Genomic DNA, 12839 nt, shown 5'->3' on the forward strand with positions numbered 1-12839 from the left:
CTGCAACAAGCTGCTTCAGCCACACAAGGAGACACAGACAGCAATTGCAGCCAACAGCCCCCTCCGTTCCAAAGTCCTCCCAGAGCTGCAAGTAGCAGACTACACACGGAGGCCCAATGAAAGGGAGATGGCGCCCAGCAGACTGCGGAGTTCCTGCCTGCCCTTTCAGCTTGGGAAGGCTGATGCCAAGAGTGCTCTCCTAAGAGGGAAGAAAAGAGTCTGAACCATCTGAAAAAGATGACTGCTGTTTTTAATTAACCAGTGAAGTGGGCCCAGATACTCACGTATGGGAGAAAAGCACTCTGAGGAGTGGGCCCAGTCCCAGAAGTTCTTTGGGGTGCATGGCCCAGGCTGCTAAAGAGCTATCTCCACATGGAAAAGGGTGCCCATATTGGGAAGAGGGCACAGAAACCCCCCAGAGCAAAAAAAATCACCCAGCGGGATGCAGAGAGCTGGGTGGCACTGAGGAGCTGAACACAGGCACAGGAGAAGTGAACGGACAGAGGAAAGCAGGGACATTTGAGCCTAGCTGCAGTTCTTGGGCAGACGATAGACACCTCCGGAGTAGATGAGTTGCTGGTCCCGGACTTTTTTCTGGAGGAAGCCCTGCAGCTCTTGTATATCAATTTCTGTAACCACCGGGCCTGTCATCACAAACATCTTCAGCATGCTGTGAATCCTCTCCAATGACAGGCTCTCAAGGTTGGTCAGCATTGCTTGGATGTACGTCCAAAACAACTGCAAAAAGGGGGCACGCAGGCAACAGTAAATCACAGTCATCCTCAACACAGGAAGAAGAGGGGTGTTTTAACATCCTGCATCCCAAAGGCATAACGCAACTGTGGTAGGCAATAAGTTCTGCTCTCAGCTATGAAAGCCTGGCCTTTAAACAGGAAGTAGTTGAGATCAGCATCAGGTATTAGGATACACAGCTAGAAAGCAGGATTTGGCCTGCAGTACGTGCATGACCCTCAGCGGACAGACACAGGTAGAACACCTACGTGTTTCACACTGGCTCCATACACACAACATGACAGACCAGAGTAGCAAAAGCCATGGAAGTGTCTAGGAATCACACACAGAGAAGGCAAAGGTCCTGCTGTCAGGACCGAGTAAACTTTTTTAGCAGTCTATTTCTCAAAAAAAGCTGTTTGGATCAACCCAAATTAGTTATGATATTTTCATGATATAATATTAGATATTTTCAAATACAAATTCAAGTCTCAGACTTTTTCTTATTTAATTGAACAACAATGTTCAGAGATGCCCAAATGGTTGCCTGGCTCAGCAGCTGGACACTTTTCTGGAAAGAAGGCTGTCTTCCAATATCTGCTCCAGTGATCATTAATCAAGAGAAATCCACCTCAAAAATGCTCTCAAGCTGGCCTTAGTCACTGCAGTGTACAGTGCAAATCAAATCCACCACCTGAATCAGACAGACCAGGGCATCTGAATGTGGTTTCTTCCGAATTTCAAATTAGCCTCCTAACCAGTTGGGTAACAGCAACACCATCTTCACTTTCTGAACATATCAAACTCCCTTGAGAGTTTAACCCCTTTCCTCATATTAAAAAATATAATCAAATTAAACATTCATCCTCAAACCATTCTCTCCAGAATTTTAAAGATGAAACTCAATCATAGGCTGGCCTGAAATCACTCTCCCTTCCCCAAAACCAAAACCACTAGACATTTGCACTGGCCTGCTGGTTTCACAAGCACCCAGACAAGTACCTGCAGCTCTTCCTCTTTCTGGTCAGCCTGCGATGCCATGGCAGAGTCTCCCTCCTCATCACTGTCTATCAGAACCACCTTCTCCACCTGGTCCTTCTGCTCCTCCTCAATCACAGTGAACGTGCCTTGGGGCTCTTCACGCAGGACGCCCTGCTGCAGCCACAGAGTCATCTTACGCTTTAGCGACGTCACAGGCACCTTGAGCACTTCACTCAGCTCAGTCAGTGTCCACGTACCTGCGGAGACCACAGATACCGCGTGGAAGGTGGCAGTCAGCTCTTGGCTGCAGTCCTTTGCTATACCCCAGTCTACAAGCATCCCAAACATTCAACGCAGGGAAGAGTACAGGACACCAGCCCTCCCCGCAGCATGTCAGGATTTAATAAGAGGATGGGGAAGGCAGGTGAGCCACTGCCAGGAGCAAGCAGCTATATGCAGTGACTGCCTGAAAGCAGTCACCTGGGTCACCTGCCTGGGTGCTCAGCTGCAGCCCTTCTGGGTGCAGTCTCCTAGGAGAGCTGGAGATCTGGTCAACTTCTGTGATAGATCCAAGTCCATGAACTGGGTCTTGTTCCCCTTGCCAGAACTCTCCAGGCCTACTGCCACCTGAGCAACACGGCTTTCCCACCCATCCACGGGAAGCACATGAATGCAGGTGATATGCTGGGCCTCTGCCATGTCACTCACTCTTGGTCTGGAAGTGCAGGATGATGGCAGCATGCACAGGAGACACAGACAGGGAGAGGGTGCGATCTGCCAGCTCCACATCCAAGCTCACCAGGCCCAGGTGGTACTTCCAGTTCAGGGTCCGCATGGCCTGCAAAAGCGGGAAGCAGCTGCTCACAGCAGATCCCCTAACAGGAACCTTCAAGTTCTGCATTTCTGCAAATATCTCTCTGCCATCAGGGCCAGATAGAAGCTGCTCTCTGCCTTCATCTCGGTCAGATGGAAGCTGCTCTCCTCCTCATGGGGACAGCCTCACTCACTTTTGTATGTTGAGGATGGTGCAAGTGACAGGGAGTTTCAACAACAACCACCACCCAAGAAACCATACATCCTGAGGCTGCTGTGTACCTCTCCTAACTAGTTTCCTGCAGGCACAGAAATCAGGTGGCATCCATGTCTGGAACACAGCTATAGCAGGAGAAGAGATGGGATCTAGAGCTGCATGCTTCCCAGCCTAACGGCATGTACCATCTAATGTATAATGACAAGTTCAAGAAAGCACGTGAAAAAAAAACAAGCCTAAAGTGGGGTCAGAATGCAAGGGGGAGGAACAACAGTATGAGACACCAAATTGTATTCAGATTAGTTGCAAAGAACCATCTATGTGTACACACAGGTATTATGCTGGCACGACTACATGCAAGTTATCCATGATCCAGCAGTGTGCGCTGCACTCCACCAGATAAGCAGCAGCAAGATGAGAAAGCCAAGACCATAGCTCTGGAAGTGACTTAGATCTCTCCTTGACTTTCAGGCAGATGCTCCGGCACCCTGCGATGCTCCTGCTACGAACCCATTCTGTACGTGCAGAGCAAGATGCACCTCAGCATTCACCATGCGACTAATTGGCCTGACCAAGTGCCTATAGAATACAAGAATACTGCACGGTTGCTTATATTTGCTAGGTATGCCACAGAAAGAACAGAAGCAATGTTCTCCTGATTCCAGTGTTTAACATTGGATCTCCTGGAACAGGCTTGAAAGGAGACCATGTAAGAGCAGCCTCTTTTCAAGAGGACAAACAGGAGAGAAGAGTGACAGAATGCTAGAGAAAAGAGGTCCAACAGGGACAGCATGTCACCTAGGCTCCTATAGGACTTAGATGTCTAAGCTTGTTAGCCTAAGGACTTCTATCTCAGTATCCACATAACCTTCTTACCTGGTAGAGTGCAGAGCACATCACTGGATCATGGATAATTCATGTCTAACTCAGTATCCATGTAACTAATAACTTTCTAAAATAGACCAGTGTTTATCTAGCACTACTGCTACGCAGGCAACCCATAAAGAGATAAATCCTCCTTCTAGCAATAGCAAAGCTAGTGCAGCTTCTAACCCTGATTCAGAGCTGAAGGACTTTGGCATTCCACCTGACAGTACAGCCGTATTAACAGCTAAACTTTAAGGGAGGTTAAAGGGAACTTTGTAAAGGCCATGCAAAAACATGCTATATAGTGGAGTCTGAACAGCAAGAACCTGTTTTAAGGAAGGTTAAGGCTGCCTCACCTTTAATTTCTCATACTTCTTGGAATAGGCTTCCATAGCTTCTTTGACTTGCTCTGGAAGCTCTAGCTTCTCCTCTTTCAGCGGTGGCCAGAACTCACTCGATAGGATAACGGCAACGAGGCTGAACGGCGGCCTCTCCTCCTCTGGGAGCTTTTCTTCCTCATCACGAATGTTGGCATTAATGCGTCGTGAGTCAGCCATATCCTGGAAGAGGTAGAGGAAGCTAAAGAGGCTCCTTCTCTTCCAGGAGAGTACTGAGCCTTAGTAAAGAAGAAGGTTAAACAGGGTGTCTAACATGTCTCCAGAGGATGATGGAGACATGGAAAGTTTATAATCATTTGTGCCCTCTAGTCACTAAGAAGGTGAGGGAATGGTCTGCTACATACTTAGAAACGTTTGTGGGGAGACTGGGGAAAGGCTTACGGCTTTAACACTAGCCTACACTGGAGTCCCTCCAGACTGATGACTTCTCACAGTGCCCCAAGTGAATCAAATTCCAGAATCACACCCTAGAGGAGCTGGAAGAGCCCAGTTCTTCTACTGCCAGAATAGTTTACTGCAGTGTACTGGTAAGAGAGACAACAGCACCAGAGCAACCATCCGCCAGAGTCAATAACCCAATGTACAGGACTTAAAGAACAGACATGATTTTGAATGCACTTCTGCCTATTGGAAATCAAGCCCCACGCTGGGATCCTGGGAACCCCCCTTCCCTAAAAGGCCCTTTGTAGGTCATTCCTATAGGACACTCCCCTTCCCCACTGATTCAAGAGCCCAAACAACCAAGAGCTGAATAACAAAAAAAGTTACTTTTAACATGACTTCACAATAGTGCATTTGAGCTTCACCAAACCGCAGCTTCAGCAGCTCCACATTGCGGATCTCCCTGAAAAGAGAAAAAAAGAATCAGACACAGGTCCCTCAGACAGACTAGGCTGGCCTCCACCCCGCTCAAAAGAGCCAAGAAAGGCAGTCCCTGGCACAAAGGTCCTCTCATGACTAAAAAGCTCTGCAAGGCATGTTATTTGAAGAGGATGCCTCCCAGTATCTGTGTGAGGTACATTCACATCCTCTGTAGGCCAGGGTCTTTTTGAAGGCCTTCGCATCCCTTTCATTTGGACTAGCATGGCACCCGATCCTCTCACCAGCCCTCTTGACAACACAGTACAATTCCAGCATTTGGTGAGCCCTTCACTTGAGAGCGCTCATCACAGATACAGCTTTCACCAGCTGCATTTCAGACAGGAAAACCATTACAACTGTTGAATCAAGAGACATAGCTGGGGTAGAGCTGAAGTCCCTGATGCTTCATCCCTTCTTTCTACCTTGACACTTTTTGCTAACCCTAAACAGCTCCTGAATGTGTCAGAACTACAAGAAGAGATGGGATGGAGCTCAAAGGGTGTCAGTACCTTCAGTCTCCAACCCGCTGCCCTACTAGCACGAGCCAAGGGCAGGACTGAGCAGGGAGATGTCAGCCAAGAGGCGAGCCCGTGAAATTCCAGATGCATACCTAAAACCGCAGAGGAGATGGCCAAAGACAGTCCTGGTTCCAGAAACGGCCTTTTTAGGACTGAGTCTGAAGCATCTCTTTCAGGTGGTACTACCTGGAAAGCCCTGGGGTTGGGCATACAAACCTTACCTCTCAGCACTGTAGTTGAACTGATGTAGCAGCCGGTCAGCAAGAAGTGTGCGGTACTCATTGATAAACAGGTCCTTGCTTCCATAGATGCTCACCAGCAAGCTGATGATGTCCGAGGACCGACGTTTGGAACTTGATTTCCCTAGTGAAATAAAGCAGACAACAGTGCAAGACTAACGGAGAGCTCCCCCAGCCCAGCTCTGCTCTGAAAGACTAGCAGACAAGCTGCTCCAGCCTACAGAGAGCAAGGGGCAGTGGGCTGCCAGGACTTTTGGTCTTGGCATCTAACCTGGATCTGCATCAACAGGGTCAGGAACCCAGTCCCCTGGTTCTGAGATGTCATCGTCACTCTCCTGGCCATTCTCTAGTGTCACTGGGTCAGCTTTTGAGAGCTCATTTGCAAGATCACCAGAGCCCTCAGCATCCCCTGTGAGACCAGCCACAATTTGCCGTACTGTGTCTTCCCGAGTCCTGTCAAAAGGCAAGATAAGCAGAGCAAATGAAGGGAAGAGGAGAGGAAAGGGACCGGAAAAGACTGTCCTGCAAGCCTCTTACCTCAGATACTTCCTGATGGGCTCACAGGCAACCTCCAGGATAACCATGGAGGGGTCAAGCTCCCGCAAGGCCTTGATGGCCGAGATGTACAGGGTAATGATGTCAGATGTGTTGACTCCTACAACAGAGGGGCAGAGGCGGTCAGAGTCCCTGAGCACATACTAACCGCACGAATGCGGGAAAGGCTATTCCAGGCTCTCTGTTAGATATAAGGAACTGAAGGCAAAGGCTTTGCTGCCATACTGCCCCAGCCAAAGGTAGAGATTAGGTCCACATGACTGAGAAACAAACTGCAACCACAAACACAGGCTCAAAGACTACCATAAACCAGCTTAGGCCAGACTGAGCATCAAGAATTTAGAGCACACACAGCAGAGGAGCCTTTACCCACCTGGACCAAAGCTAAATTCTAGCTCAGTTCCTCACTGCACTGCAAAAAGGAGGCAACAAGGGGTTGGGACGCAATTAGCTACTACTGCCCCTGCACACACTCCAACATGGAGAGCACAAGATGCACAGAACCTGACTGCCTCTCATTCATTGCACGTGAAGTGAGATGATGGCTCCCAGCAGATCCCCACTCATGCCTAGATTCCTTACAACCCAATCAAATGTGACATACGCAGAGATCTAAAACCTACCAGGATGCAGAAGTCTCATTTCCAGAGCACTTTTCAGGGAGCTGAGCAGCTGCTGCCTCTGATTAGTCCTTTCCAGGCAGAACTTGAGGTCCTCTACAGCAGGTTTCGATTCTGGGAAATCTACAGACCAAGCAGTGATTGGAAACAGTGCCATACTCCATGGGGAGGCAAGAGGAGACAGAAGGGTACATCGGTAGGTGAAGACAGATCTACAGTTCAAGCCAAGTCCAAGAGTGAATGAACATGGAGTGGGTCACCCCTACCTCGAATAATGCTGAAGAGCTCTTCAATGCGCATGCTGGCATAGATGCGGTAGAAGAATCTTTGGACGTGGCATCTCCAGCGTTTCAAGGTGTTGCTAGCTTCTGGAGTGGAGCGAGCCAAGGGACTATCTTGAAGAAAAACTCTGCTGAGCCAGCCAATCACTTTCTCAATCCACTACACAAGGAGAGGAACAATACAGGGATGGTGAACACTACAACTGGACGTGCAACCGTCCCACACTTACCCCATCACCAGGCAGTTACCACAGCAAGCTGAAATGAGCAGCTAGCCAAGAACAGCACCACCTCCAGCTGTGATCCAAATGTATCCTGGCCTGGGTTACAGCCAGAAAAAGCCTCAGAGGTGAAGTTAAGACACTAAGTTAGAACAGCTGAACCCCTAGACCTTTAACTGAAGTTACAAGATACAAACTAGGCAGAGGTGTATGATAAAATAAGAGGTGACTGGGGACTGCATTTCTCCATCTCTTAAAATACATCCACAGTTTTGATGTCACTTTATCAGTAACAACGTTCTCATCCAGAGAGAAGGTTTCTCCCCTAGGATCAGTGGTTCTGCTAATGCAGGGTCAGCAGCACAGCTCACCTCAGTTTCTGGCTGATCTGAGAAACATTTTGCCCTCGGCTGCTATAACCTAAGTATGCGCATGTTGATGGGAGAGTAGGCCATTCCCTGGGGCTCCATGCCAGGCTGGCCCCAAACTGTGAAGCCTGCAGATATTGAACTCAGCTGGCCACCATTCTCTCAAATGTCAAATTTGGGGGCAAGAGTACACTGTGCAGAGTTCTGAGCTCCAAAAAAGGACTGAGTATATTCAAACACTTGCCAACATTTCTCTCTTTATAAGAATATGAACAGAAGAGCAAGCAAATCATCTCAAAGATTCACAGACATACGCTTACCAACCAAACTCAGGCACTTGAGACCAAGACCTCAAATACTGAGTTAGTCACTTAAATATAAAAATCCTACAGATTGATCAGAGAGCATCAGAAGATTAATTTTTTTACATGATTTAGTTTTCTACAGAAAAATGACTGACATATTTCAAATACACTCAGCTACAATACCCAGATATTAAAGAGAAACTTTTCCTTATTTCCCCTTTAAAGTGGCACACATAGCGCTTAAATTAGAATATTATTTGAGTATTAATAGCTACTAGATATTAATATTTTTGGATAAACACATTTGGATAGCTTGAAACAAAAAGACTATGCCCACATCTGGTTTGCTGTTGTTAATTTTCAATTACCTACGTTACTGAAGAAACATCAAAGACTGAAGGAACGCACGTATTTTGCTAATAACTACATGGCACGACAAGCCTGAGAACTGCACAACACCTGGGCATCAATTTTGGGCAAAACTATGAAAAGCTGATACAGAATGTATTAAAGAACAAAAGGATAGGACTACAATTGATGTAAAGCAACTCAGTTTTAAGGAAAACAGTTATTAACAAACAAACCCATTTCCCCCCTCCCCATGAGTTTCTCTTCTCCAAGTGCTCCTATTATAGCTTGATTATCAACTACAAACTGCTTCTGACACATCTGAAAAGGGGGTTTGTTGTCAGCATTTGTACTTTTAGCAAGCTGTTCCTCAGTCCTCTCATATTTTAGCTTGTCAGACTTCTGTCTTAAAAAAAAATAAAATAAAAAAATAAAAAAATTATTCTCTCAATTTGGATACCACTTTCACTTTTTTGTTTTTTTGTTTTTAATTCTGATATCCTCCAATATTCTGCGGCTTACCATGCTGGTCTTTTCTTCTGAAGAGGTGGGAGCCAGGGGACCTTTTACAATGTCTGACAAGTGGAATGCGTTTGCATTTGCTCTGGTGCCCTTAATAAGGCTTTAAACAATCTCCAGGTCATCTGAAAGCACTTTAAACTAGGTCCAATAATGAAAGTCTTGCACAGTATTTAAAGGGAATTAAATACAAAAAAAATCACTGCTGATGTTTGCAGATGAAACAAAAAACAACAGCATAGCAAACGACAAGGAAACTAGGACAACCATACAGAGCAGTCGGGTTTGCTCGGTAACCAGGCTTCACGCATTGTTGTGCAGAAGAGGCAAGCGCAAGGTCATGCACCAAGGAACAAGGAATGCAGAACAAGCTCGCGGAATGGAGACTGTATCCTGGAAAAGCAATAACCCTGAAAAGAAGTTTAAGGTCATGCTGGGTAAATAACTCGGCACGAACTCAGTGTTAGCTGGCGGCAAAAGAACCAAGTGCTGGATAGGATTTTAATTCTGCATGCGGCCCACTGGCAAGAGCAGTACCAGAATATCACCTCCCATCCTCACTTGCTATTTTAAAGGCGTGATGAAAAACTGGAAATAGAACAGGCAACAGCTACACAAATTCAAATTACAGGTCCACCTACACGGAAGGAGGGCCCTCTATAGGCTAGATGGGACTATTGCATTCATGTAGTTCATAGACTACAACAGAAATTCCTTCATTAATATGGATATAACCAGGTGAAATGTAATGGCCTATTATGTACAGGTCAGAGTAAGCCTTCCCCTCTAGCATTAAATCAAAATGGTGAGTTTTAACCACCTCTTCTGCCAGTAACAGTGGAAGTCACAGTCCAGGCACAGGCATTTTCAGGTAGAATTTACTTTCAACTTGTGCAGCAACAGAAGCAGCTGCACTTCTCCAAAGGAAGAGCTCTTGCCACCCGCCCGCCTTACCTCCTGGAACTCATTTAAGAAAGAGCGCTCGTATTCGCCCCTGCATCTTTGCTCCATCCTTTCCTCTATCATTCTGTGCAAGATCGTCGTGACAGCATCGGCGCTCACTCTCTCCAGCAAGTTCAGCCGGCGGCTACAGACACAGACAGTGACCTCATTCAGAGTAGCCAGAAGCAAAGGTATAAGCAAAAAAGGATACCGTCCTATCTATCATACTCCCTGTATGGTGAACAGATGCAAGCAAGGCTCTTAACTTAAACGCTCTAATAGCCTGCATAGAAGCACTACATATATAGTACACTACTGCTATCCCATCTTCCTCAGAAATTGTATTTTCTAGCCATCAAAAGCTTTTTCACTTAGAATAAGTTTTCTTCTTTGCAGACAGAAGGCAAGAGGAAGATATTCCTTAGTGCAAGAGAAAGATATTCTCACATCCAGCAAAAGGAACTTTCCATCAAAGGATCAGTTCTAGTTCAACTACCAGTTATTAACTGTCTGCAGAAACTCTGTGGGAAATTCGCTAGCCAGTACTAGGAGACAGCCTGACCTCATGCACAGCTCCTCTAGTTTTGAGACATATAGAAAACTTGCTGCTGCTCTCCTATCTGGACCACGGGCTTGTTCTGTGCAGCACCACCCATAACATACGTACAGAATGTCATTGAGCTGCTGGAACTGCTCCATGGCTTTGGGGCACCAGCACTCCTCTCTCTTACTGCTGCAGCCTGCACACAACGGGCTCTCTCCTCCACTCTCCTCTGTATCACTTTCCTGTTCGTTTTCACTCATGCTGCTCTCACACTCGTTCATTCCGTCTTCTCCCTTCTTCCACTGCCGCATGTATATCCTGAAAGTGCGGCTATAGAACTGCTGGATCATTTCCTGGAAAGACTTTGTAGTGGAGAAAAAAAGAATGGCTTTGAACATGGTGTAGACCTTCTCTTGCAGCATTTGAGCGCCTGTCCCCAGGAGCAAGCCTGCTTTGGTCCATTTCTCCAGAAGTTCCAGGCTGTTCAGGTAGGGGTCCAGGCGGCACTTGAGAAGACAAAATGCATCCAGAAGAAGCAAGGAGCACTGTGGTTCCTCAGCTGTATTTTCATATTGGCCAATGCAGTTCCAGAACTCAGGAGCTATATTTGCCTGAAGGTCTGTCTGTAACACTTCGATGAACCATTCTTCTACAATCGAGTGCAAGTCATAACACCGCAGCACTTCAAGGGCTGCCCGCAGGTCACCATCCTTCAGCAGCCCCGCAGAATCAGATCTAGACGCTGCCTAGAAATCAGAGGGGATATCAAGTTAAACATGCATAAAGACTTGTCAAAGAGCATTCGAGGCAGAAGACACTGCTTATCCTGGAGAACAGGGACCAAGCACGGATGGTCTCTGCTGTTAAACAGCAACTGGTAGATACTGTTCCTCTGTGGAGACCTGCTGGGCTCTCAACCCACTGATAAAAGGCAAGTGGCCATCTCACAAGATTAATACCCCAAAACTGGCAATTGCTAGCCCTGTTGGTAGTTGCCACAGGAACCGCAAGCTGTTTGGGACATGCTGTTAGAAAAAGGCACTGCTCTGTTGATGCAAGCGCCATGTGCCACTGCAGGCCATGCATTCCCAAGACACGCAAGACTCCAGGGCAAGACATTCCTCATTTCCATGATGAACAATCAGGGAACAGAGCCACAGCATAGATGGAAGCAGCAGCACATCTTTTTGGCTCTTCTTCCAGCATGTAACCTAGCATGTCTGCTGTTCTGGCCAGTGCAACAGGCAGAAGAGAGGGGGATGCCCCCCACCAGCCCTTTCCAGAAAGCCTTTTTCCCAGCAGGTACCAGTCACCATGTAAGAAAATCCCATCCTTGTCATTTTTCCTGGCTGGTGGTCCCAGGCTTTTCTCTCCCCAGAAGTGTCAGCCCAAGCAGCTTCACCTGCCCCATGCCCCCGCCATGGTCATGCCACCACCATTTGCAGGTCCACACAGCAAACCAGACCCAGGAGTAGATGGCACAGGACAGGGAAGGAGCGAGCCAGGGACTACTTCAGCCAACACCACTGCGTGTGGGGTGACAGCGGGTGGCTGTGCCTGCCACAGCTCTCCTCACACCAGCGAATTTCAGCCGGGGGGGTCGGATTAGCCAGCGTGCCCAGAACTACAAGGGCGGCCGCAGTGCTGGGGTGTGAGATCTGCAGAGAGAGGTACATCCTCCCACCCGGGACCTCCGCACCCCTGCGCCCCACAGGCCGTCCCAGGGGGGACCCCCCCAGACCCCCACGCTCCACAGCCCATCCCCATGGGGGGGGGGTCCTGGACCTCTGCTGGCCACAGCCCACCATGGGGGGACCCCCCAGACCCCCACTCCCCACAGCCCATCCCCATGAGGGGATTCCTGGACCTCTGCTCTCCACAGCCCACCATAGGAGACCCCCCACACCCCACAGCCCATCCCCATGGGGGGGTTCCTGGGCCTCTGCTGGCCACAGCCCACCATGGGGGGGCCTCTCAGACCCCCATGCCCCACAGCCCATCCCCATGGGGGGGGGTCCTGGACCTCTGCTCTCCACAGCCCACAACAGGGGGATCCTCTAGACCCCCACGCTTCACAGCCCATCCTCGGGGAGGGGGAGGGGGCTCGGGACCCGCAGCCCGCAGCCCATCCTCATGGGGGACCTCGGGCCTCCACCCCCCACAGCCCGTCCCCGGCGCGGGGGGAAACCTCTCGGCCCCCCGTGCCCCGCCGGGCCGGGCGGGCGGGCGGGGAAGCAGGGAGGCCGCGGGCCCTCCCGCCCCTCAGCGGCGGCGGCGGCGGCGGCGGCGGGCGGGGCGCGGACACCCGCCCCTCGGCGCGGCTCGGAGGCCGCCGCCGCCGCCCCGCGTTGGGGGGGGGGAACCCGCCCCGCACTCACCAGCCCCAGGGCGGCGGGCGGCACCAGGGCGGTGCTGAGCGCGTGCCAGGCCGCCGAGAGCTCGGCGCCCGCCGGCGGCGGCTCCATGCGGGCCGCGCGGCAGGAAGAGGCGGGGCGGCCGGGGCCGGGGCG

The 12839-nt window shown here is 49.4% G+C and overlaps 1 protein-coding gene across 2 annotated transcripts; it reads right to left on the bottom strand.

The window, feature by feature from the left end:
- Positions 1-229: 229 nt before the first annotated feature.
- ANAPC2 (anaphase promoting complex subunit 2) lies at positions 230-12796 on the bottom strand. Of its 2 annotated transcripts, none has more exons than XM_067309340.1 (13): positions 12708-12796; positions 10453-11075; positions 9798-9930; positions 7068-7242; positions 6805-6924; positions 6164-6281; positions 5898-6079; positions 5609-5750; positions 4777-4852; positions 3967-4170; positions 2422-2551; positions 1735-1970; positions 230-738 (listed from the first exon to the last, which is right to left on the bottom strand). In XM_067309340.1, the coding sequence occupies exons 1-13, from the start codon at positions 12792-12794 to the stop codon at positions 526-528; spliced, it is 2439 nt and encodes an 812-aa protein (XP_067165441.1). In that variant the 5' UTR covers positions 12795-12796; the 3' UTR covers positions 230-525. The 2 variants fall into 2 exon arrangements, with proteins under 2 accessions (XP_067165441.1, XP_067165442.1); XM_067309341.1 differs by lacking the exon at positions 12708-12796 and adding an exon at positions 12353-12415.
- Positions 12797-12839: the final 43 nt, after the last annotated feature.

The sequence above is a fragment of the Apteryx mantelli genome, chromosome 21 (genome assembly GCF_036417845.1).
Source record: "Apteryx mantelli isolate bAptMan1 chromosome 21, bAptMan1.hap1, whole genome shotgun sequence".
Classification (NCBI taxonomy): Eukaryota; Metazoa; Chordata; class Aves; order Apterygiformes; family Apterygidae; genus Apteryx; species Apteryx mantelli.